The 27,065-nt window shown below is 30.5% G+C and overlaps 2 protein-coding genes and 2 long non-coding RNA genes across 4 annotated transcripts; 3 read left to right on the top strand and 1 right to left on the bottom strand.

The window, feature by feature from the left end:
• Positions 1-3,738: 3,738 nt before the first annotated feature.
• On the bottom strand, positions 3,739-6,084 carry LOC115711457 (BTB/POZ domain and ankyrin repeat-containing protein COCH). The gene is made up of 2 exons (XM_030639800.2): positions 5,241-6,084; positions 3,739-4,982 (listed from the first exon to the last, which is right to left on the bottom strand). The coding sequence occupies exons 1-2, from the start codon at positions 5,775-5,777 to the stop codon at positions 3,933-3,935; spliced, it is 1,587 nt and encodes a 528-aa protein (XP_030495660.2). The 5' UTR covers positions 5,778-6,084; the 3' UTR covers positions 3,739-3,932.
• Positions 6,085-16,748: 10,664 nt separating this feature from the next.
• Positions 16,749-17,977, top strand: LOC133035399 (uncharacterized). Its single transcript, XR_009686628.1, has 3 exons — positions 16,749-16,842; positions 17,437-17,501; positions 17,849-17,977. It is a non-coding gene; the product is annotated as an uncharacterized LOC133035399 (long non-coding RNA).
• Positions 17,978-18,679: 702 nt separating this feature from the next.
• Positions 18,680-20,474, top strand: LOC133035550 (uncharacterized). Its single transcript, XM_061111395.1, has 4 exons — positions 18,680-19,353; positions 19,486-19,607; positions 19,974-20,268; positions 20,444-20,474. The coding sequence occupies exons 1-4, from the start codon at positions 18,680-18,682 to the stop codon at positions 20,472-20,474; spliced, it is 1,122 nt and encodes a 373-aa protein (XP_060967378.1).
• Positions 20,475-23,512: 3,038 nt separating this feature from the next.
• LOC133035398 (uncharacterized) lies at positions 23,513-24,743 on the top strand. Its single transcript, XR_009686627.1, has 3 exons — positions 23,513-23,606; positions 24,209-24,273; positions 24,621-24,743. It is a non-coding gene; the product is annotated as an uncharacterized LOC133035398 (long non-coding RNA).
• The last annotated feature ends 2,322 nt before the right edge of the window (positions 24,744-27,065 follow it).

Raw genomic sequence — 27,065 nt, 5'->3', positions numbered from 1 at the left:
TCTACCAATTTCAATAGTTCAGAAAAAAATTTTAATGACATAAAAAGTTCAAAAGAAATAATTTAATATATGTCAAAATTTGAAAAGTAAAAATATATCTCAAAATTAAATAAATTAATTTGAACATAATTTGAATAAAAATCACCACAAATGATCAGAGTGTGAGAGATTCATGTTGATCATGTTATTATGTTGGGCGCATGCAATGTTTTGAAAAATCAATTAATTAATCAAAAATATACATGCACAATTTTTTTTCATGGTATATATATATCTTATTTAAGAGAAGTACATATATCACAAGAAAAAGAGCAACAATTTGTATATATATACACACATATATATATAAATATATATTCCCTAAAACATCATGAGAGATGTGTTATACATTTTACTCATCTTTGTTTTATGTATTTGAAGAAATTATAGTTTATGATGATTTTTATTGTATTTAAATTATTGTATAGGTATTTCAATTTTTGAAAAATTATAAATAATATATGAAAGTAAAGTTCTAAATATATAATATATTCATACTCAGTTAAAAAAAAAATAAAAAAAAATACACATACAACTTAATGTTACAACCATGTTTTTAGCATTATATAAATTATTTAAAAAATTTCGAATACAGTTAAAATACATGCTATAACTATTATAGTATCTATCATTAAAAAATGACTTATTATATTTAAGTGTTAAAAATAAAAATATAAGTATTACGTTCCTACTAATAATAACAAAAGTAATTAGCCCAATTATAAAATTCCTCGATATATATATAATTATAGATAATACTTCTACCTATCGTAAACACAGAAATAAGGTGATTAAATTGTTTTGCTAATATTTAATTAAAATAGATTTTTTTTTTTCAAAGGAAACTATATTGATTTATTAATTCCTTGCAAAAATTAATTCATTGATTAAATTACTTATTATTTATTTATGTCCTATAAGTTTGGCACAGAGGTAAATTAATTACTTAGGGACCAATTACAAAGAAAAGAAAGAAAAAAAGTGATGCCTTCAATAATTATTTACACATAATTATAACAAATTAATAATTAACATTTAATATGTACTTTTTTTTGTAGCTTGAAATTATTAGAAAGCTATATATATATAACATTTATTATTAAATCCAGTTTGCACACCTAGCAAAAATTACAATAGCTATAGCTAATTAATAATAATTAATTCAACCCCTGATCATTGAAAAAGTATTTAAATTAACTATAAATATATATTAGTAATAATTAACAGAGATATTAATATTGTTTCATCCACATTAATCATCATGTAAAGATTAATATACAAAAAATTAAGGTTTTTCTTTGTAGTTAATTTGTGAAAATGATTATATATATAATGTCACCTATTAATTTCCCTGTCATAAATACTTAAATAAATATTTAAATTTAATTTTTAACGATAATAATATTTAAATTATAATTCTGGAACTTCCGTAAGTACTTGACCATTAGGTGACTAACGGCTAAGTACTTACGAAAATTTTAAAAATATAACTTAAATAATATTACGGTCAAAAATTAAACTTAAATATTTATTTGTGACTGAGAATTTAAATTTATATATTTACAGCGCAAATTACTCTATATATATAATAACTCATTTTTAAACTGCTAGTACGAGTAATTTAATATAGTGATCCAACCTAGCTACTCGTAAAAGTGTCAGTTATAATAATAACACACAACAATATTTCTTAACTACTTTTCTCAGAAAATATAACACGCATAATATTAATAATATTATAGAAAGAATATACGTTATGATAATAATTGTCTGATTTTATATTTATGTATATTGCCCTAGATAAATATATATATATAAATAACCTATTATATTTATTAATGATCATAAATATTTGTCAAAAGTATATATATATAGAGAGAGCTATATATAGCCAGCAATATATATCGATTTAGTATATAAAAAATAAAGTTCCAAGTGAGTAGAGAGTAAGAAATTAGATGCAATTAGAACTGCATGTATTTATATATATGTATATATATCATGATATATAACAGAGAAAGAGAGCTATACAACGAAAAATATATATCAATCCAAATGAAATGAATTATATTAACATTAATTACATGGATATATTATAGTAGATCAATAATATTTATTTGTAATAAATATTATATCTTAGACTAAGTTAATTAATAATTACCTTACGAAAAACCCATGTTCCAATAGCAGATTTCCTTTTACTTCACTTCACAAATAATCGATCTTGAAAATTTGTTTACTCCATAAATTTTTTTAACAAAAATTTAATTTGAAACTATATATAATTAATTCCATAGCATTTCCATTTATATTACAATAAAATTAAGAATAGCAGTAATATATTATTAATAATGCATACAAATATACCATGCAATAGTATATATAAATATTTGTTAATAAATCACTTTGTTTAATTAAACGAAAATTTAACGTATTACGTATATATATATATATAAATATTTATGGTGTTCTTTATTATTTTTTATATAACAAAACAAATCATCACACATCATAAAAATCAATAATTATAAAAATTCTCTCCTACATAATAAGCCTATATATAGTTGATATTGATATATATATAATAAGCCTATATATTGTAACAAAATCAATAAATAAGTAAAATAAATTTATAAATGTATATAACACACAGCACGTATATATATATGTCTAGACATCTAGATTAAAGCAACTATATTATATATATATATTTATATATATATACATTTAAACCAAAAAAAACATAAAAAGAGACAATTTCCACCATGCAAGAGATCAAAATTGGAGAATATGCAATATTTATATATAAGAGACATTAGGTTTTACATACATGTAAATTTGAAAAAGGCTAGGGTTTTAGTTTTATGGCTAGTTAGTTATATATTTGTGTAGATTTATGTATATATATAATTAAAAAACAAATAATAACATTAAAGAGTAGACCAATAAGAGAGGGGACAAAAATGAGGATTACATGGAAAGGAATCTAGATAATTTAGATATATTATTATTATTATTATTATTATTATTATTATTATTATTATTATTATAAAATTAATAAATTAATTATAATTTTAATTAATTAAGCTGTCATGTCTAGTCACACTAAATTTGTATCATTCATGAAAACAACCAATCAATTTGTCTCTATACTCACAAATTCTTTCCATCCACCAATTAAAAATAATCAATTAACTAAATTAATATAAAAACATTAAATCAATAAACCACATTATTAATTTTTTTAAAAAAAATAATTAAAAAACCAGAAACTGGACTAGACAGCTCATTATCCTCATTTCAGTACATGGATTTGATCAAATAATCACACAACCAAACAAAATTCTTCAAAATTATAAATATAAAACTATATCATTAGACTTTTAGATATTAGACATTATTATTATTATTATAAATGCAATAATTTAATCAAGATGCATAATTAATTAATTTAATATATATATAATTGGTGACATGGCAAAGTAAGGAAAAGTTGAAAGAAAGATTGACCTGTTTATAAGTTTGATCAAATTATAACTCAGATATTCTCATTGTCTCATCTTCTGATCATCTATCTCCAATCAAAAACGGTGACGTTTCATACGATGTTCATGATTTGAAACCAAAAAGCCTACACACACAATCAATCACAAAAAAAAAAAAAAAACCACCAAATAACAGAGAATTTTATAACTAATATAGAAAAGTGAGAGAGATAATAATTTCATTCCATTAAATATATATTATATATTATAAATTATATATATATATAACCTCCTTGGCCTTAATTAAATTCATTCAATTTCCACAATCCAACTTATATAAATATATTTATAATATTAAAAATAAAAATTATATATATAAATATTAAAAGAGAGAGAGAGAGTTTTGATTCAGTAGTCATGAGAGTGGTGATACATTGTTGGATTCATGGCTTGATGATGTTGATGATGTTGATGATGTTGATGATGATGATGATGGTGATGATCTCTGTGTTGACTATTGTGACTACTTTCATCATCAGTACCGTCCATTCTTGATCCCATTTGATGGCCAAGATTAAGATAATTCATTCTCGAACCCATTTGATTAGTAGTATTGTTACTACTACTACTATGATCATCACTCAACGGCGGAAAAACCGCCGTTGAAGGCGGATCATTGTTGTTGTTGTTATTGTTATTATTATCGTTGCCCTCTTCTCGTGAGAGAACTAGGGCAGCAGACTGAACAAGCTCGAGACAGAGTCTCAGTTTGTTCGGTTCAATATGAGTTAACCCTGGAACCGCGCCTTTAAATAGAAAATCGGAAGTTAGGGTTCGGAGAACATCGAGAGGAGTGATACCGTCAACCGTACGAACATTGGGATCGGCGTGGTGGTCTAGTAATACCGCTACCATGTCTGGTGAAACCATTTCGGCCGCAATGTGTAGCGGGGTTTTGCCAGCTGGACCCGCCGGGTAATTAACATCTGCAGCTCCTAACTCAAGTAAAGCTTTAACCACCTCGCGGCTACAACTTTCGACCGCGTAATGCAATGCCAATGCTTCATCTAGGTTTAGCCCTTCTCCCATTACCATAAGCTTGACTAATTCGACGTCGGACGAGTCAAGAGCCCGTCTCATTCGACGGATTTTTTGATCTTCTAGATCGGCTGCTGCCCCGAGATCGTGGTGGTGGTGGCCGTGATGGTGACCGTGACCGTGGCTCCCGGTCGAGATCAAAGAGCGGCGCGCCAAGGATGATTTTAGGCGAAGCTCTTCGATTTTCGCGACGATATCGATGGGCAAATGTTTAGCTAGAATTTCAGAAGGAAGACCTGATTTTGCAACTAGATGTGAACAAGTTGTCCATAGTTGATGCATGTCTTGCTTTCTTGAAGCTAGTAGAACTTTCATTACATCATCAATTGAAGCATTTTCAACCATAATTGCCAATTGTTTCTGTTAAAAGGAAAAAAAAAAAACAATTTTATCAAATAAGACAAATGTATAAATATAATTGAATTGCATTATTTAGTTATGGGATGTGATATATAAGATGGGATGTTTATTAACATTAGAGTAGTAGAAACAAGAAGTGAGTTTGGTATTTTAGTTAGTCTTTTTTTGACCCCAAATGAGGAAAGTTAATTTCACAGTTCAAAAAATCAATAATAATAATTAAAAAAATTAAAAAAAAAAGAAAGAGGGAGAGAGAACCTGAGTGAGTAATGCAAGCTGTTCAACGCCGAAAGATCTAGCGGCGGAGAGGGTTTCAAGAGCAAGATCAACGGCTGAGGTACAATGCGTGTGCCAACAACCTCTATCACCGCAATTGGGCCTGGGCTCATGTTTTTGAGGGACTATAGAGACTTGTCCACTATACAAAAACTGAAGCAATAACAAAAACACTTCGTAACCAACTGAGTTCACAGGTATCACAGCCCCGTTACTATTACTATTCCCACCCACAACCCTATGATGGTGGTGGTGGTGGTGGTGCCCGTGACCCGATCCACCACCAGAAGATCTAGACCCGGATGAGATTATTGGGTCAAGGCCCACCGCGGAAGGAGGAGGGTCCGGCCCACAAAAGAATTTCCGGAAGAAAAGACTCCGTGCGGCCAGAATACACCTGTGTGCGTGGACTAATCGACCCTCAACGCTAAAGGTGACGTCACTGAAAGCCTGACCGTTGATTAATAGATTCAGGTAATCTAACGATAGAGATCTTAGCGAGTCTTCTAGGCTGTTCATGATCTCTTGATCAATAATATATATATAGATAAGGTTTTATAACAGAAAAAAAAAAATAATAATAAAAGGGGTTTTGATGAGGATCAGGTGATGATGAATATGATCAAGATTAATGGGTTCATATTTTTTTTGGGACTTTTTTTTGGTTTGGAAAATTTATGTGAGATGAGGAAGAAGAAGATGAAGAAGAAAGTGAGTAGTGGTGTAGTTTTTATGACATTCTTTGTCTCAATGGAGTAATGTTGTTGGTGTAGATAGATATTTTGATGAGAGAGAGAGAGAGAGAAAGAAATGTAGAGAGAGAGAGAGAAAGCAATTTGGGTGGCTGTTCTGGGCGGCTGTGGTATTTAAAAAAGAAATCTACAAATTAATAAAATAAAATAAAATAAAAAATATTAAAAGGTATTATTAATGGTAGTATTTTTTTTTTTTTGGTATAATTAAGCATCATTTTTTATATACTTTAAGAAAATAATTAATAGGAAATAAGATTAATCAATTGTAAAGTGACACTTATATAAACGCTTGGAGGTCAAGTAGCTATAGGAGTCCCAGATAAAATATGGTTGTAATATATAAATACTTAAATAAAAAAAAAAGTAAAGTGACACTTATAAAAGATTATGGATAGTACTAATATTCAATAACAATATTTAAATAAAATAAATAAATATTCAAGTAAGAAATAGAGTATTATTAATTATTATTGTTATTATTATAGGGTTCTTTTACATGAACGTGTTGTATTTGGTTATGGGTTTTTTTTATATTATTTATTAAATTAACATGATACTAATTGATATTGTATTGGACTAATAACAATATATGTTACATTTTGTAAGGTTCCCCTTAGCATCGTTAGAAAATTGTTGATGGAACTTCATAATTTTTTTATAATCGTGTACATTGTACTTATTTAAGATATTTTAAAAAATTAAGAATAGTTTATAACATAGAAATGTGTGTTCAAATAGTTTATTTCACACACATATAAAATAAAAGAGTCATGTAATAAATTATTTGAACACTATTTTTAAGGTGTTAAATTTTTTTAAATTTTTTAAAATTATATAAGATGTCTTTGATAAGTATAATATATATCATCATTTTAAAAAAAAATAAACTAAATTTTTTTTATATTGAAATAGATTATTTTTCTTATTATATTATTTGTTTAATGGTGAGATGGGAAAGGGAAGAAAATGATGGGAGGATAGGTGAATTTTTTTAATTAAAAAGTAATTAATTATGGATTGAAAGTGAAATAGACAATTTGACATGTATATGAGTGTGATTAGTGATTAGTGATTAGCCAGCATGTTTCACCATTAATAAACACTTTGATTGGATTATATATTAATTAAATAATTATCTTCATTTAGAAATATATAATTATTACTTATTATTACCCCCTAATATAGTAAAAATGGGGAACAAGAAAATCATCAAAACAATAAACTAATACATATATGTTTTTTTTTTCTATAGTTTTACCACTATGATCATCATGTGATCACTTTTTCTTATATATAAATTATTTTAGAATACATAGTTTATTAAATTATTAATTAATTTTGTTTTTAAATATATATATTATTTCTTTTTTTTATTGAAAGAAATGACCTATCCTATATATGATTCATGCATTAAATGTAAAGGGAAAAAATGTTAACAGCAACTAGACGATCGATATGTTAGTTTCCAAAAGTAAAGGACAGTTTTTAAGATGCACTACATAGTAAATAAAGATGCCTTTTATTTATTTATTTATTTATTTTACAATTAATTAAAAACAAAATGAATAAATTCCCTTCTTCTTTTTTACTCTCTTTACTGATCTTATAGGTCCATTAAATAATAATAATAATAATAATAATAATAATAGATAAAAGGGATGACATTTTTATTTAACACTTAACAATTGCTATATATGTGTGAAATATTTTGTGGCATAATTATTTTATGTATATACCAAAAAATTAATTTGTTATAATTCACTTAATTAATTAAACAAGGGTTTAAGTGTAACTAGTCTAAAATATATTAATACATATACATGATACATATCAATATTCTATTGGTCTAAAATAACTTTAAAATAAATAATTATTACAAAAATTAATTTAAATATATTTAAAAAGAGTTTTCTCATGGACAAAACGTGTATGATTTAAATCATTAATAAGTACCTCACAACCAAGTCAACATGGGCTTCATATTATATTTATTTGTGTGTATTTATTTTTATTGAAAAAAATATAATTTTCCACATATATTTAATTAAAAGTACGTGAAGGGATAAAATTATATTAATCATCATGCATGTTATTTATATATATATATTATATTTATTGTTGTAATTAAATTGTTTTTAATTATTGACAAATATTTACTTTAGCTAAAACTAAATTAGCTAGTAATTAGCATGTAACTAATTTTTTCGTTGTAAATAAAATTGAAATTTAATAACAAATAATATATATATTGTAACCTAAAAGGTTATCATGAGGATTTTTTACAGTGACATTTTATTTCATTTCTGTAATGATTAAGGTATTTGAAATATGTTAATTATTCTATATAACTCTCTAATATATATATTTCTCATAATTAATTTCATTGTTATATATAATCATGGTGTTGACATATATAATTAATCACATTTACACAATTTTTTCTGTTGATATTAATTAATTAATTAGGGCATATACATACAAAGGAGAGTCAAATTAACCAAAAGTAGTTAAATATTATTCATAAAATATTTACTATATATATAATTTAAATTAAGGTTAATTCTGAGCAATAAATAAGAACAACTAATTAATATTAATTAAACGTGTTGTTAAAGTGAGCAGGTGCAAACTCATGAATAGTTTCTAGATTATATACAGTAGGACTGTTCTTCTCTCTTTTCTTATATAATATATATATATATATATATATATTTATATATGTTCAGATTCTAATTTTAGAGAACTATAGATGAGTAGTAGTAGCTAGTTTCAAGTAGTATGAATATATATAAAAAATAATTATTTGTATAAAAGTTGTTCCTATCAAAAAGGCATATATTATACTTGTTAGTTTTAGTAACAAAGATATGTACCTTTGAAGAGAAAATACAATGACACTCAATAAAAGTGCTTTAGTTTTCTTTTTATGTATAATTACCTATATATAATATATATATGTATATAGATCACTACATATGCACCTATATATATATATATATATAGACCACTACATATACACTGATCTTCTCTAAATCTCATGAAACTGATCTTGGTATAATTTATGAAACACTATTCCTCATTTTTGAGATATAATTTATTTAAATGAAATAAATAAAGAAAGTAATAATGCATGTATAATTAATGTATAGTTTAATTAGTAGATAAACTAAATTAGAAGTTTGCTTTATTGCCTAGTTAATTTATTAAAGTATGTTAGAAAATTTGTCATGTTAGGAAAATATTTGTTGTACATAATTCTTTTTGGCTACAATTAACAATGTCGTAAATTTAACAAGAATGTTCTAATAAACTCATTTATATATATTAAATATTACATGTTTGTTTATTTAAAAAAAATATATATTACATGTTTGCTTAAAATTATATTAGAGTTACTATATATTACTTAATTATTAATTTAAATAATAATAATTAAATTTAATAAAATTTAATTATATTTTTTAATATTTAAATATAATCTAGTTTAAAATAAATAAATAAATTTATATATTTTAAATAATATAACTAATAAATTTGTCATAAAGTATTATTATTATAATTAATTGAATTAACGTCTAATTTAAATTTAAATTAAGATTTATAAAAAAAAAATAATTATTTAATTTTATTAATATTTTTAAATAATTATTTATAAGTTATATTTAATAAATAAATTTAAATATTTAAAATTATTTTTTTAAAAAAAAATAATAACTGATTATTTAATAGTATTACAATTTTTAATTATTAATTTTAACGAAAAATAAAAATAATTAGACTAATAATTTTCGTTAAATAAATATCATTTAATATAAATATATATATGTGTAATTTATAGTGATTAGGTATCCAAGTTTGAGGTATTGATATTGGCCCCCCTTAAAAGAGATAGAAAATATTACAAGTAAGAATGATACATTATGGGAAAGAAATTAGACAAATGGAAGAAAGTGGGAATTAGAATTAATAAGGTAGTGATGAATTGAAGATTGGAATAATAAATATAATAGAGAAGAGAAGAGTAGAGAGTGGGTGTGGGGCCAAAGCTAGGGCAAAGGGCAAAGAAGAGGTGGGGGCCTAGGAAAGTGTGTCGGCTGGGTCTATGGGGTTCAAGATTCACATATATTGGGACTAGAGCCAAACCAACCCTCCTCACAACCTCTCCTATCTCATCTTCAAAAATTTATGTGAGAAACTCTCAGATAAGAGCACCAGTATTGTCTAGCACTACTGTACGAAATAACGTTTTATAAATAGTTAATGATTTTTTGTAATTGTTATTCAAGTAAAATTATTGAAATTCGGTATTAAATTGTATTAATAATGATATTGCTTCTGATAATGATGTTAGGTTTGCATCATGAGTGATTTATAGCATTTCTCGAATATTATAATTAGGTTATATTGTTAATATTATAATTTAAGGTGGGATTTGGTTAGGATGAATAAAAATATAGAAATAAGTATGAAAATAAAATGTATAAAAAAATTGATAATCCTTTTTAAAATGGAATAGTTATTCTACCAAAATAATAGAAAGAACATTCTATTAGAATGTCATTTAAATAATTTAAAATGTAACAAAACAATGGAATAGAATGAAAATTGTTTCTTTTCTTTTCCATTTCATTTTATTACCTCCAGCTAAACGCCGCCTAAAAATAATGATATGTGCATATATAAATTACAGGTAAGTTTAACACACAATAAATAACAATAAGTCATAGGTGAGATTCATCTTAAATAAAAATGATTAGTTTAAATTTTTTTAAAAAGATAAGCCTGTGTCAAAATTATATGTGTTATATTATTTAAATTTGATGATAGGTATAATAAACTACAAACTAATAATTATAGAGCGCTACTTAAAATGTTTAATTCAGCATAGTTATGCTTTCAGAGACGACTCTAAATTTTAGTGAACTATAAGAAACAAAACATTGTGGGCTTTTAATTAAAAAAATTTAATATTTTTAAAATCAGTAAAAAAAGTTATGTGCATTTTTTTAAAAAAAAAAATTCAGGGGTTCTTAAGCTAGGTTAGCTCTAAGCTTAGTCCTACCATACCTAAGTGATTCAGCACCGAGTTTAAATGTTTTGTGAATAATTAACGAAATTTTATTATATTATAAATTAAATATTTAATTATACCAATAACAATAATAATGTATGATTTTAGACTATGTTTTTCTTTTTTTTTTAATTTAGTTAGAAAGTAAGGTACACACGTGAGACAAGACCTTGGCACGTGTGATGGATGATGAATTAATGAAATAACTATTGTAACATCTAGAATATCAACAACAATAAAGATCAAAAAACTGTTTGTTTCTTTCCTTTCTTTTCTTTTTTTTTTTTTTTTTTGTATGGTTTCGTTAAAATTGAGAGAGAGAGATAGAAAATTAAAAGAAGCTGTTGTTTTGCCCCCAAAAATAATATTAAAAATAAATAAATAAGAAAATAAATCAAATCCTTTGGATTGACAGCACAACCCACTGACTGTCTTATGATTTCAAAGACCCTCGATTTGACATTTGACTTGTCTTTTCACTTATCCCCACCACTCTCTTTTTTTTTTATTTTTTTAAAAAAAATAATAATAATCACAAATTTTAATTAATTATTTTTGTACATTTTTTTTTTAAAATTTATTATATCTCTGTCAAATAATTATAATCTGATGTGTAACAACACTATGTCAAATTCAGTATTAATAGCATGCTAACGGTTTCGTATCATAATTTCCATTATATATATTTTAAGAGAAATATTTTTTTTGAAGGATATTTTAAGAGAAATATTAAAACATATTTTTTGTTAGAGAATACTAATAACTAGGCACTACTTATAGAAGAGGTATTAGGTATCTAATAGCAAATATTAGGTAATTCTATATATATATATATATATCTTCTTAGGATTTACGTTACCGAAGGCTTTAACGTATGCCAAATAAATGCATGCACGAACTATAGAGATTGTTAGATTTAAAGATTTTTTTCTAATTTTAGTAAAAAAGTTTAACATGGATGAAAATTCAGGGGACATAATTCAATACAAGTCAAAGTTCGATAGGCATGATTTGGTAGATATCAAAGTCTGGGGAGCATGATTTAGTACATAAACAATCATTGAAATAGTAAAATTGAATGAAATTAGACAAAAGTCCTTAAATCCAACAATCTCAATAGTTCAGGGGGCATTTTTAACGATCTTAAAAGTTTAGGGGGCAAAAATCCTAATTAGCCATATATATATATAGTATATTTACTATAAAAAAATCTTACTTTTAGTCACGATAAAATTTGTGACTAAAAGTAAAAAAGTTGTGACTAATTATAAATTATTATTTTTATGTTATGAGTAAAAGATTCGTAGCTAAATGTATTATTAGTTATAAAAATTACAATTTGTTGTGACTAAATGTGTTCTTAGTCATAATACTTGTTGTGACTAAAATTAAATTAGTGACAATTTATATTTAAATATTATATTTTAATCACAAGTAATTTTTGTTGTGAATAAAAATTACATTTAATCAAAAAAAAATTATGTTGTGATAAAAAATTATTACTAGAAGTAATTATTTTTCGTTGTGATTATTGAGTCGTTTCGGTATATTTTTTATCTGTTATGATACTAATAAAAAGTTTTAGTCTGAAATTTTTGATAATATTTAAATATTTCGTTGCACATATTATTGTAGGGATATGATTTTGTTCCGTTATGTACTTTCACGGATTGTAATCCGTGATGTACAGCAGCCGTCAGATGATGGAGTTATTTGATCTGACGGTTGAAATTGATCTAGAGGTAATTAGGGTTAAAGAGTAGAAACGTACCCTGAAACTCATTTAATGTACCCTGAGACCCATTTAATGTACCACGGAATACATTCCGTGAAAGTACATCACGGGAAAAAATCATACCCCTATTATTGTATTCTAACACTATAAATTATTCAAAATTTAAAAAAAAAAATATTTACTAATACTTGATCTTATAAAATTACAACATATACAATCATAACAAAAATTAAATTAAAAAAATTACCAAAACGGCCTTTAGAAGTGTAGTACATATTTTTACTTTAATATTTATTATAAATTAGTTTTCATTTATATTATTATTATTACTAGCATTGGAACTTCATTTTCAATGAAAGCTAATATTGGACCCACCACAATTGCAAGTGATCCATTTCTCTAGGGTTATGCCCCCTTTTATTAGCATCAATTCAAACACTAACTTGTTCTATATATATTTACATTATATAAAAAAGTAGAAAAAAATTATTATAGTGATGAGAGTTTTAGTGGTTAATATTAAAAGAAAAATCTCATCTCTAGCTAGCATATATACTCTACATTAATTAATTACTCAAAAAGAAATAAAATTTAAGCACATGCTTCCTAAAATAATAATAATCACATGTCTTGTTTTTACATGATATGATAATAAATAAATGATGATAATTATTGGAGAGTATATATGTTTTTAAAATGTAAGTTAATATCAAATTTAAATTAAACTTGAATGTTATAATAGATTGTATACATAAATACTTCATATTATTAAAAAAAATTAAATTATTTTTTTAATACCGATAAAGTTTATATCGGTACATATTTTTTTTAAGTATTGTATTTTAAAATTACCCAAAAACTTATTACATGTACATATGTATTTTCAGATTATTTATTTTCTTTCGAATATAATTGAGTACATTTGAAAAAACCCTTCTTTCAAAAAAAAAAAAAAAAACATTTAAAAAAACCCTAATTAATTGATTGCTCTTTTAAAATTTACCAAGTATACTACTTAGCATAGAAACTATAATTGAAAATATTATCTCACCGCCATTTTGAAAATTATTTCCCTTTAATTTCATGAAAAATCCACATTATTATTATTGTTGGTTTATATATATTCAAATCCAACATGCTAATAATTAAAAATTAATCATAATATCAGTTTATATATAATGATACTTATATATAATACTATAGCTAAAATAAGTTAATTAGTATGTAATATATAATTAATTGATAAAGAAGTTAGCTCGAGATATTGGATATTAAGTCACAGTTTTTTTTTTTTTAAAAAAAAAAAATTCGTTTTCTTTTAGGGGTGTTCATAAAATAATCGATTCAATTCAATCTGCACTATCTAATCCAATCCAATCCGCAAAGTATACGGATATCCGCACTTGTGCAGATTGAATGTTGATTGACATGTAAAAGTAATCAATCCAATTCAATCCACACATATTTATAAAAAATTTAAAAAAATTATATATACAAATAATATTTAATTATAAAGAAAATAATAATTTAAAAGACTAATATATATAATACAATTATATTGCAAAACTTAATAAATCATGTATATTCTATTTTTATATATTTTTTTAACATTTAATTTAAAATAAAATTAAATATTTTTTATACATAATTTTTTTTTCTTCCTATAAATTTATTATTTGTTATTTTATTTATTTTAATATGTTGTTGGAGACATAAAATGACAATAATTTATTTAATTTTGTTGTTGCTAGTTATGTGAAAAAAATATTTTTTTTTATAAATATTAAATAATTTAATATTAAAAAGTAACCGATCCAATCCGCACTTTTGCGGATTGGATTGGATTGGATTTGAGCTATTGTGCGGATTGGATTGGATTCAAAAAATAAAATCGATACACTATGAGCAGAATAGTGCGGATTCGATTGGATGAATGTAAAGACCGCTTAGCTTAAATTTAGAAATTAGCAGATAATTAGGATTTAATTATGAAAATTATTTATTTATGTTTAATTATTAAATTATGATGATTTATTTGAATTCAAAATGCATATTATATGTTATGTTTAGAATTTCATAATTTTGCATGTTCAGTGCTCGGCAACATTGGAACGCGGTGTATGACTCAGTAGAATCACATCCTAGTATTTTAGTATAGCGGGGCAGTATATTTAGACATTGGGAATGTCGGGATTGGTCGGGAATAAGAATTTCCCAAAATATCCTTTAGTGCCACTTTATAGCTTTTAGCGTGGAGGGGCAAAATGGTCATTTTGCCCCATATACTTTTTGTCCTTTAGTGGACTTGGTTTAGTTAGTAAATGAATTTATTGGCTGAAAGTAATTTTAAACAAAATCATTTATGTTCTCTTAAATTAACTCATTTTACAAAATTAGAAAAGTTAGGAAGAAAATCACATTTTTTCCTCTCTCAAGCTCTCTTTCTCTCTCTCGAAAATCCTAAGGGCTGCTAGGGTTTGATTTTGTTCTTCAATTCAGCAAGTTTTTAGCAATCGTAAGTGTAATTCAAGCTAAGGTAACATTTAAGCAACCTCCTCTTTAATTTCTTGAAGTTTAAGAAAGGTGAATTTTTGCATGTTTGATGATTTTGTGGCTGTGGTTATTGGCTATGTTTATTGTTGATTTCCAAAGCTTAATTGTGTTTAGATATGGAGTTTTAAGCAGGTTTTGTGGTTGTTAATTGGTTTTATTCAAGTTTGGAGTTTGAACTCAAAACTTTTGGCTTTAATGGTGAAATGGTGTTTTTGCTACTGTGGTTATTATTTGTGTTTGAGTTTATTTTCTGGATGTTAGATATGTTGTTTTATGTTGAATTAAGTTGGTTGTGGTGGTTGGTTGTTGTGTTAGCCAAGCTTTGAGCTTTGAAGCTCAAACTTGGAGCTTCCATGGTGGATTTTGATTCTGTGTGTGTAGGGTTGTTTTGTTGCTTTGAAAATGTTCTTTAGGTTGTATAGAACATGTTTGGAAAGTTTGGAGTGGATTGGGGTTGATTTGGTCGAGTTATAAAATTTTGAGCAATTCCTGCATTGAACCGGAATTCCGGTTCAGAGAGGCCTGTAGGAACCGGAATTCCGGTTGGCTTCCAGGAATATTTTCCCAGAACCGGAATTCCGGTTGGGGAACCGGTCTACCGGTTGGGGCAAATTTGGGAACCCTAGTTTTTCCCATTTTTGTGTTATTTAGGGTTTTGCCATGTTATTTATCGATAGGGAAACTTTTAGTTTCAAGTTTAAGTCCCCGGGAAGTAATTTAGCATGTCGCTTATCAGTGTTGTGATTGATGTGAATTAGGAGCCTGTAATTCGCCGAGCAGATTGTTCCACTCAGGTTGACCGGCACACCTGAATTCGGAATCGAGGTAAGATTAGTATAACAGTATGCATATGTATTTACATGTTTAGCGCGCATATTTGTAAAGACCGCCTATGAATAATACTTTATATTATTAATTATTTAAAGTTTATGTATCAATAATTAAGGAATGCATATTTTAGAAATATATTTTATATATCATATATATTTTTTTTTATGCTGTTTTATATTTAATTACCTAATTTCTGTAATTGTGTTCGGAAGCTGTGGAAGCGACGTTGGGCCTTTAGAGAGTCGCATTTTATATGGTTTAGAATATTTTCGGGATATCATTGTTAAGTTTTAGCGGTATTGGTATTTTCGGGGTTTAGTAAATGACCAACTTACCCTTGGGATGTTTTTATTATTTATATTTAATGGAGGGGCAAGGAAGTCTTTTTGTAAGACTTTTCTCTTGACTTATGTAGTCAAATGTTGGCTGAGAATGATTTAAAATTAATTAGATAATAATAAATAAAAGAAGGAAAAAGATAAATGAAGAGGGATTACTTAAGCTTGAAGGAAAAAAATTGAAGAACAATAGGAGTTAGTTTTCTCTCTCTCTCTCTTTCGATTCTCTTGGGCAGCAGCTGGGGGGATTGTGATTTGTGTTGAATTGAGGAATTCAAGTGGTATTTAAAGCTTGTTCAAGGTAATCTTTCCCTTTAACCCTTTCTTGAAGGTTGTTGTAGTTTAGGTTAGGTTTTGAAGTGAAATTGAAGAAGATTGGTGGCTGTTTGATTTGGGTTTTGTCTAGGTTAGTTGTTGGTATTAAATTTAGTTTGTTATCCTTGTTATAAGCTAAGCTAAGTAAATATCTTGTTGTTTGTATTGAATTTTAAGTTGGGAGTTCAATTAGAGCTTTAATGGTAGATTGGAAATTTATGTGAATTGTTGAACTTTACTGCTTGGGATTGGTTTATTATGGTGCACACAGGTGTTCTGGAAGTTTTTGTGAAATTTGGGGATGAATTGAGGTTTTGGGGTTGATGTTTTGGTTCCCAGACCGAGCCGGGTCGGTTCACAGGAGCTGCGTCAATCGGTCGGCCGGTTGGTCCCGAACCGGACTTCGGTTGGGAACCGGCCTGCCGGTTGGGACTTTTTCCCGAGCCCTAGTTTTTCCCGTTTTTACGTAATTTAGGGTATTAGCATCCTTTTCATCGATAGGGTTAAGCTTAGTTTGCATTTTATATTCCCGATAAGTGTTTAGCGAGTCTCTCATCGGTTTTTGAACATAATGATTTAGGGCCCTGTTATACGTCGAGCTGCACTTCCACTCAGGCTGACCGGCACACTTGAGCACGGAACGAGGTAAGATAGCGTAAGAATATATATATATAAGTGTTTATGCTTGCTTTAGATGTTAATAAAATTACGGTGTTACCATCACGAGTACTTAGGGTACGTCGTGATCGTGGTACAACACTTAGTAAATTCTCGGGAGTACAGTTGGGACTCTACCAACACAAGTACAAAGTTGGTACTTTAGTGCATATGGTACAGTAGTCGTACTACCCTTAAGAACGTTCTTAACCATTTGGGGAGCTTTGTTGTTAAGCTCAGGGCAGCTTGATCATAAAGCTGACAACGTGTTACTTTCGTGTTTTCTTGCATATCTTACTGAGTCTGTTGACTCATCAGTTTGCTACCTTGTGTAGGTAAAGGAAAGGCAAAGCTGGAGGAACAGTGAGGCGGAACTCGACATGATTGTACATATCGCGGCAGTGCAACCCGGAGGGTTTCGGTCTTTTACTATTTTGAATTCGAATTTGAAAATGCAAGTCCGCAAAGTTTAAAAAAAAAAATATATATATATGTAATAGTAAAGTACTTTTAATCTGAATTTTGATACCTGGGATCCCAATCTAAATGGTTATTAATATATACATTATTAAAATTAGTTTCCGAGTTTATTATTGCAAAATGCGGGCGTTACAGTTTGGTATCAGAGCCACCGGGTTGTTCACTGATGACCGTCAAGATATGTACAATCAAGGCCAGTGTCGAGTTCAACTCACGGTTCCGTAAGCTTTATTTCTTTTTGCGAACTGTATTAGGATATGTGGTGTTGTATATATGATTAAATAAATATTAATTGCGGTCTTGGAAGTATTTTGACCACTGTCTAACCTACGTGCCTTGTGGGTTCGCAGGCTAAGTCCTAAATAATGGACGACCAGCGAAACGTTAGAAGGCAGGGTGAGTTGGTTGAGACCGGAGGTGGTCGGGGTGGTAGAAATCCCCAAAACCCCCGTGGACGCGGTAGAGGCCGCGGTCGAGTCCCGAGAGGTGGACAGGAGAATCCACCTCAGGCCCCTGTTGATTGGGAGCAAAGGTTTGCCGAGATGCAAACTAGAATTGAGCAACAAGAAGAAGAGATCCGGCGCCTTAGGCAACGGGATGCCCCTGTTGAGCCTCCCCTGCAACCGGCTGTTGCAGTTCCTGCAGCCCCTGCGGTGCCAGCTGAGCAATATGTTGCTGGTAACCGCATGGAGCCTTTGTATGAAAGGTTCAGAAAGCAAGCGCCTCCAGTATTTCTGGGAGGCCCTGATGTTCTTAAAGCTGAGCAGTGGTTGACTGTTGTTGAGAGAATACTGAACTTTATGGGGGTAGCTGGAAATGACAGGGTGGCATGTGCCACGTTTCAATTTCAAGAAGATGCCCTGATTTGGTGGGAAATGGTATCCCTCACCAGGGATGTGACCAGGATGACCTGGGAAGAGTTCCGGGAATTGTTCAACGCCAAATATTATAATGAGGCGGTCCGCAGTGCAAAGCGGAAGGAATTTATTGAGTTGGTACAAGGTGAGAGTATGTCAGTGACCGAGTACACTACCAAGTTTGACCGCTTGGCCAAGTTGGCCTCCGGAATTGTACCAACAGATTTCAGCAAGAAAGAAAAATATTTGGCTGGGCTGAATGCCAAAATCAGACATGACTTGGTTATTACAACAAGTGATACCACAACCTATGCTGAAATGGTTGATAAGGCTCTTCGAGCTGAAGGGGCAGTTAAATTTTTACAAGAAACCCGAGAGTCTTCTGGTGTTGGTAGGGCTACTACTCTCCCTATATCGGGTCCTGAGAAAGAGAGTGGGGGTTCTACCTTTGAACAGAAGAAAAGAACTTTTCCATCTTCGGGAAGTTCAGGGCAAGGTAAAAGGTTTCGAGGAAACCAGAATAGAGGAGAACGTCAGACTTATTCTTATCCTGAGTGCCCGCGTTGCAAGAAGCATCATCCCGGGGTTTGCAACCGGAGAGCCTGTTTTCAGTGTGGTTCGGTGGGACATCTCAGGAAGGACTGTCCTCAGTTGAAGAAAGAGGAACCAAAGCCTGAGGTCAGACCTGTACCTGCCCCTGCTCGTGTTTTTGCTATTACTCAGGCAGATGCTGCTGCCAGTCCTTCGGTAGTTGCAGGTCAGCTTCTAATCAATGGTTTTGTTTATACTGTTTTATTTGATTCGGGTGCTTCTCGGTCTTATGTATCATCAAGACTTTTAGATCAGTTTGTTAGACCTAGTGAGATTCTTGAGACGGGGTTTGGAACCCTGTTGCCTAATGGGGAATTGATTATTTCAAGAAAGTGGATTAGATCAGTAATAGTTAGAATTGAAGATAGAGAATTGAATGCTGATCTCGTGGAGTTACCATTGGCCGAATTCGATATTATACTTGGTATGGATTTTCTGTCCAAATACTCTGCTAGTATTGATTGTAAACGGAAAATGGTGACTTTTGAACCGGAAAATGAGGAACCTTTTGTTTTTGTTGGTTCGGTTCAAGGCTCTCGTGTCCCTAGAATCACAGCACTGAAAGCTAGGGATTTATTACGGGATGGATGTATTGGATTTCTCGCAGTGGTAGTGGATTCTAGTAAACCTGTGTTACTTGGGCCAGAAGAAGTTAACGTAGTTAAGGAATTCCTGGATGTATTTCCAGAGGAATTGCCGGGATTACCACCTCAGCGTGAGATAGATTTTATCATTGATTTAATTCCTGAAGCAGAACCTGTTTCAAAGGCACCCTACCGAATGGCACCTGCCGAATTAAAAGAACTAAAGATACAACTCCAAGGGATGTTGGATCTAGGGTTTACTCGGCCTAGTGTGTCACCTTGGGGAGCCCCTGTGCTATTCGTGAAGAAGAAAGATGGAACTCTTCGTATGTGCATTGATTATCGGGAGCTGAATAAGTTAACCATTAAGAACAAGTATCCTCTACCCAGAATTGATGATCTGTTTGACCAACTTCAGGGCAAGACTGTATTCTCAAAAATTGACTTGAGGTCTGGGTACCATCAATTGAGAATTCGAGAAGAGGATATCCCGAAGACAGCTTTTCGAACCAGGTATGGTCACTATGAATTCCTGGTTATGTCTTTTGGGTTAACAAATGCTCCGGCAGCTTTTATGGATCTCATGAATAGGGTATTCAAGGATTTCCTCGATAATTTTGTAATTGTATTTATCGATGATATTCTTGTGTACTCTCGGTCAGAGGCAGAGCATGAGCAACATCTTCGAATGGTTCTGCAGCGACTTAGGGATCATAAACTCTATGCAAAGTTCAAAAAGTGTGAGTTTTGGCTGTCACAAGTGTCTTTTCTGGGGCATATTGTTGGAAAAGATGGAATTATGGTTGATCCAGGAAAGATTGAAGCAGTGAAGAATTGGCCTAGACCTAAAACAGTCACTGAAATCCGAAGTTTTCTCGGCTTAGCAGGTTATTATCGGCGTTTTGTGGAAGGATTTTCCAAAATTGCCATGCCGTTATCTGAGTTAACTAGGAAGAATCAGCGATTTATATGGTCAGATAAGTGTGAAAAGAGTTTTCAAGAGCTGAAGCAACGATTGATTACAGCTCCTGTTCTAGCCTTGCCCTCTGATCAAGAAAAGTTTGTGGTGTATTGTGACGCTTCAAGGCAGGGTTTAGGCTGTGTGTTAATGCAAGCAGATAAAGTCATAGCTTATGCTTCTCGGCAACTGAAAGATTATGAACAGCGTTACCCAACTCACGACCTAGAACTTGCAGCAGTGGTGTTCGCCCTAAAAATTTGGCGACATTACTTGTATGGTGAAAGGTGTGAGATTTACACTGATCACAAGAGTCTCAAATATTTCTTCACTCAGAAGGATTTGAATATGAGACAGAGAAGGTGGTTAGAATTGGTGAAAGACTATGACTGTGAAATCCTGTATCATCCTGGAAAGGCAAATGTTGTGGCTGATGCCTTAAGCAGAAAGGACACGATCAGATAGCCAACATGGTTATGATTTCCTCACAGCTAGCCTCGGAAATGACTAGAGCAAACATTGAGTTGGTGACTGAGGAATTATTTAATCTGACACTTCAGTCAGATTTGTTGGAAAGAATCAGAATGGCTCAGTTAGAAGATTCTGAGTTGACTAAGATTCGAGGAGATGTCTTAGCAGGCAAAGCTAAGGACTTCTCCATTGCTGACAATGGGATGCTGCTGTTTAAGGCACGGGTGTGTGTCCCTGATTTCATTGAGCTGAAGAAGGAAATTTTAGAAGAAGCTCATACTACCCCTTACTCATTACATCCAGGAACCACTAAAATGTATCAAGATTTGAAGCCCTATTTCTGGTGGTACGGGATGAAGAGGGATGTAGTAGACTATGTCACTAAATGTCTAACCTGTCAGCAAATCAAAGCCGAGCATCAGCGACCGGCAGGGTTACTTCAACCGTTAACGCTTCCGGAGTGGAAGTGGGAAGACATTGCAATGGACTTTGTGGTTGGCTTGCCTAGAACCACAGGGATGTACGACTCAGTTTGGGTCGTGGTGGATCGTTTTACAAAGTCAGCACATTTCTTACCTGTTAAGGTAACCTATTCAGTGGATCAGTATGCTGATTTGTATGTAAAGGAAATTGTTCGTCTTCATGGGGTACCGAAGTCAATCATTTCAGATAGGGACCCTAAATTTACCTCAAAGTTTTGGATGAGTTTGCAAAAGGCTATGGGAACTAATTTAAAGTTCAGCACAGCCTTTCATCCTCAAACAGACGGTCAATCTGAACGAACCATCCAAATACTTGAAGACTTGTTACGAGCTTGTGTTATGGACTTTGGAGGGTCATGGAGTAAGTATTTGCCTCTGATTGAATTCTCCTACAATAATAGCTATCAAAGTACCATAGGAATGGCTCCTTATGAGCTGCTCTACGGAAGGAAATGTCGTTCCCCAATTCATTGGGACGAAACAGGAGAACAGAAATACTTGGGCCCTGAATTAGTCCAGAAAACGAATGAAGCAATAGACAAGATCAAAGCTCGAATGCTTGCATCTCAAAGCAGGCAGAAAAGTTATGCAGATCCCAAGCGACGGGATGTTACATTCCAACCTGGTGATCATGTCTTTTTGCGTGTATCTCCGATGAAGGGAGTCAGACGTTTTGGGAAGAAAGGTAAACTGAGCCCTAGGTTTATTGGACCTTTTGAAATTCTGGAAAAAGTTGGGCAAGTGGCTTATAGGTTAGCCTTACCTCCAGCATTATCAGCAGTACATAATGTATTTCATATTTCTATGCTAAGGAAGTACGTGTCTGATCCAATGCATATTTTGAGTTACGAAGCATTGGAATTGCAACCTGATTTATCATATGACGAACAACCAGTGCAAATTCTGGATATAAAGGAAAAGGTTCTCCGAACCAAAACCATATCATTGGTCAAGGTACTTTGGAGAAACAGTAAAGTGGAAGAGGCCACTTGGGAATTGGAATCTGATATGAGGGCCCAGCATCCTGAGTTATTCAGGTAGATTTCGGGGGCGAAATCCTTTTTAACGGGGGGATAATTGTAAAGACCGCCTATGAATAATACTTTATATTATTAATTATTTAAAGTTTATGTATCAATAATTAAGGAATGCATATTTTAGAAATATATTTTATATATCATATATATTTTTTTTTATGCTGTTTTATATTTAATTACCTAATTTCTGTAATTGTGTTCGGAAGCTGTGGAAGCGACGTTGGGCCTTTAGAGAGTCGCATTTTATATGGTTTAGAATATTTTCGGGATATCATTGTTAAGTTTTAGCGGTATTGGTATTTTCGGGGTTTAGTAAATGACCAACTTACCCTTGGGATGTTTTTATTATTTATATTTAATGGAGGGGCAAGGAAGTCTTTTTGTAAGACTTTTCTCTTGACTTATGTAGTCAAATGTTGGCTGAGAATGATTTAATATTAATTAGATAATAATAAATAAAAGAAGGAAAAAGATAAATGAAGAGGGATTACTTAAGCTTGAAGGAAAAAAATTGAAGAACAATAGGAGTTAGTTTTCTCTCTCTCTCTCTTTCGATTCTCTTGGGCAGCAGCTGGGGGGATTGTGATTTGTGTTGAATTGAGGAATTCAAGTGGTATTTAAAGCTTGTTCAAGGTAATCTTTCCCTTTAACCCTTTCTTGAAGGTTGTTGTAGTTTAGGTTAGGTTTTGAAGTGAAATTGAAGAAGATTGGTGGCTGTTTGATTTGGGTTTTGTCTAGGTTAGTTGTTGGTATTAAATTTAGTTTGTTATCCTTGTTATAAGCTAAGCTAAGTAAATATCTTGTTGTTTGTATTGAATTTTAAGTTGGGAGTTCAATTAGAGCTTTAATGGTAGATTGGAAATTTATGTGAATTGTTGAACTTTACTGCTTGGGATTGGTTTATTATGGTGCACACAGGTGTTCTGGAAGTTTTTGTGAAATTTGGGGATGAATTGAGGTTTTGGGGTTGATGTTTTGGTTCCCAGACCAGAACCGGAATTCCGGTTCCTAGGAGCCTGCGTCAACCGGTCGACCGGTTGGTCCCAGGAACCGGACTTCCGGTTGGGAACCGGCCTGCCGGTTGGGACTTTTTCCCGAGCCCTAGTTTTTCCCGTTTTTACGTAATTTAGGGTATTAGCATCCTTTTCATCGATAGGGTTAAGCTTAGTTTGCATTTTATATTCCCGATAAGTGTTTAGCGAGTCTCTCATCGGTTTTTGAACATAATGATTTAGGGCCCTGTTATACGTCGAGCTGCACTTCCACTCAGGCTGACCGGCACACTTGAGCACGGAACGAGGTAAGATAGCGTAAGAATATATATATATAAGTGTTTATGCTTGCTTTAGATGTTAATAAAATTACGGTGTTACCATCACGAGTACTTAGGGTACGTCGTGATCGTGGTACAACACTTAGTAAATTCTCGGGAGTACAGTTGGGACTCTACCAACACAAGTACAAAGTTGGTACTTTAGTGCATATGGTACAGTAGTCGTACTACCCTTAAGAACGTTCTTAACCATTTGGGGAGCTTTGTTGTTAAGCTCAGGGCAGCTTGATCATAAAGCTGACAACGTGTTACTTTCGTGTTTTCTTGCATATCTTACTGAGTCTGTTGACTCATCAGTTTGCTACCTTGTGTAGGTAAAGGAAAGGCAAAGCTGGAGGAACAGTGAGGCGGAACTCGACATGATTGTACATATCGCGGCAGTGCAACCCGGAGGGTTTCGGTCTTTTACTATTTTGAATTCGAATTTGAAAATGCAAGTCCGCAAAGTTTAAAAAAAAAAATATATATATATATGTAATAGTAAAGTACTTTTAATCTGAATTTTGATACCTGGGATCCCAATCTAAATGGTTATTAATATATACATTATTAAAATTAGTTTCCGAGTTTATTATTGCAAAATGCGGGCGTTACAATATTAGTAAGCCTGTTAGATTACATTAGATATGTATGTTGGCTTTTGTGCTATTTGACAGTATCACATCGGTATGGCTAGAGTATGACTAGCGTACCGAGTATAGGCTGATATTATGGTCAATAGCACCGTACTATTTGACAGTATCACATCGGTACGGCTAGAGTATGACTAGTGTACCGAGTATAGGCTGATACAGTATCACATCGGTACGGCTAGAGTATGACTATCGTACCGAGTATAGGCTGTTACTATGTCAAGAGTACCGTCGTACGAACGTTCGAGACTCAGCACCGTGTGGGACACGGGGATTAGGGTTATGGTCAAGGGTATGGGCGTCTGATCATAATCCGGGATATATGTATGTTATATGATTTATGCTTTTCTTATTGAGTCTGTCGACTCACAGTGCTATGTTTATGTGTAGGTAAGGGCAAGGCCAAAGCTGAGGAATCGTGAGGGCAAGCAGATGAAGATTGTACATGTCGGGGCGGTTAGGCCTGGAGCGTATGATCCTTGGGACATCAGGGTTTTTGTTGTTAGTCCCTGGGCGATAAATATTTTGTAAATGAGTAGCAAACTTTTGTAAAGTATTTTGTAAACGGGATCCCGAAGTATTTTGTATGTAATACTATAAGTTATTAATTAAATAGCAAAATTTTAATTAATCACGATTTTCATTAACCTCGTTGATTAGCAACGAGCTGCACATTATGTTTAAAATCAGGTTAACACGCCTATGCTAGTTATCACTACTACAAGAAAAGGCCTTTTATCCCGGTTTTTAAGGCTTTTTATCCCAGTTTTCGCTAAAATGAAAACCGGGATGTATGCCAGTGGGATAAAAAGTATTTAAAAAACCGGGATAAAAGGGGTACTTTTTATCCCGGTTTTTTCATAAAAACTGGGATAAAAAGTACCCTTTTATCCCGGTTTTTAGAGAAAAGTGGGATAAAATGGTACTTTTTATCCCACTTTTGATTACTTTTTATGAAAAAAATTGGGATAAAATGGTACCTTTTATCCTATTTTTTTAAATAAAAAGTCACCTTAATTTTGATCCCATTTTTATAAATGTATAGGTTTTTTTTTATTTTAATTTTATTATATTTCATTGCATTCATTTTTTTTAATCACTAATAAATATAATTTTTATTTTTATAATTATATTGAGTATGTATAAGAAAACTTAATTGAAAATAAATAATTAATATCATTTTTAATAACAACAATAATAATTGGTAAGTTCAATTCTAAATAAAACTTTACATATTATGCATAAATCTCTAAAATACTACACATAGTGTCTAAATAAATACAATAAAATGCTACTAATTAATTTTTATATGTTAAGGGAAGCAATTGACTTAACCACTGTTGACGAAGCGGTAAGATCATACAACTCTTCCCGATGTCATTGCTATAATCAACATCCAATGCTTGCTGAAAAAAGTTACAATATTATATCAATATAAAATAAATATTATAGCGAAAGTGAAATAGAGGTGTGATTCTTACCCTATGTTCCATGGTATAAAAAAATATTATCCTACTTGAGTCATAGTGTTTAACCACATTGATAATTGATTGATGGCTATCACCTTGTCTTGCTCACAGGGCCGGCCCTGAAAAAATATGGGCCTAAGACGATATAAAATTTTGGGCCCCTTAATAAATAATAAATTAACCTAAAAAAATTAAATGCTACATTCCATGATATAAAAGTAAAAAAAAAAAATATTAAAAAATGTGAAATAACAGATTTGTATTTTAAATTTGTTTTATCATCCATAATAATATTTTTATCTTATCAAAATTTCAACCATACAATAAATCAAATTCATAAAAAGAAAAATAAAAGAAAAAACTATGAAGTCTATATTTACCTATAGCTAAAATAATTTCTAACAACTACATTAGATTATAATCAATAATTATAATAAGATATTTAAAAAGATATAAATTAAAATCACTTCAAATAATATTTAAGAAAAAAATTATTATTTATTATTATTATTATTGAAATTAAATATTATATCTTGATTAATAATTTTTTTTTCATAATATTAAAAATGTAATTTTGATTGAAGCAAAATAAATAGGAAAATAATAACATAATAAGAAAAGTAGGAAAAAAGACAATAAAGAAATAAAAAAAAAAATA

This window comes from Cannabis sativa, chromosome 3 (genome assembly GCF_029168945.1).
Source record: "Cannabis sativa cultivar Pink pepper isolate KNU-18-1 chromosome 3, ASM2916894v1, whole genome shotgun sequence".
Lineage (NCBI taxonomy): Eukaryota > Viridiplantae > Streptophyta > Magnoliopsida > Rosales > Cannabaceae > Cannabis > Cannabis sativa.
This window is presented reverse-complemented; position numbering and strand designations above follow the sequence as displayed.

What these genes read in the sequence shown, in the direction of transcription:
- LOC133035550 (XM_061111395.1), top strand. Translation starts at nt 18,680, where the DNA reads ATGGAGCCTTTGTATGAAAGGTTCAGAAAGCAAGCGCCTCCAGTATTT. An exon ending in AGTTCAGGGCAAGGTAAAAG is followed by an intron (nt 19,354 to 19,485) that starts GTTTCGAGGAAA and finishes GGGACATCTCAG; the next exon opens with GAAGGACTGTCCTCAGTTGA. An exon ending in AAGATACAACTCCAAGGGAT is followed by an intron (nt 20,269 to 20,443) that starts GTTGGATCTAGG and finishes GACCAACTTCAG; the next exon opens with GGCAAGACTGTATTCTCAAA.
- LOC115711457 (XM_030639800.2), bottom strand. Translation starts at nt 5,777, where the DNA reads ATGAACAGCCTAGAAGACTCGCTAAGATCTCTATCGTTAGATTACCTG. An exon ending in AGCTTGCATTACTCACTCAG is followed by an intron (nt 4,983 to 5,240) that starts GTTCTCTCTCCC and finishes TCCTTTTAACAG; the next exon opens with AAACAATTGGCAATTATGGT.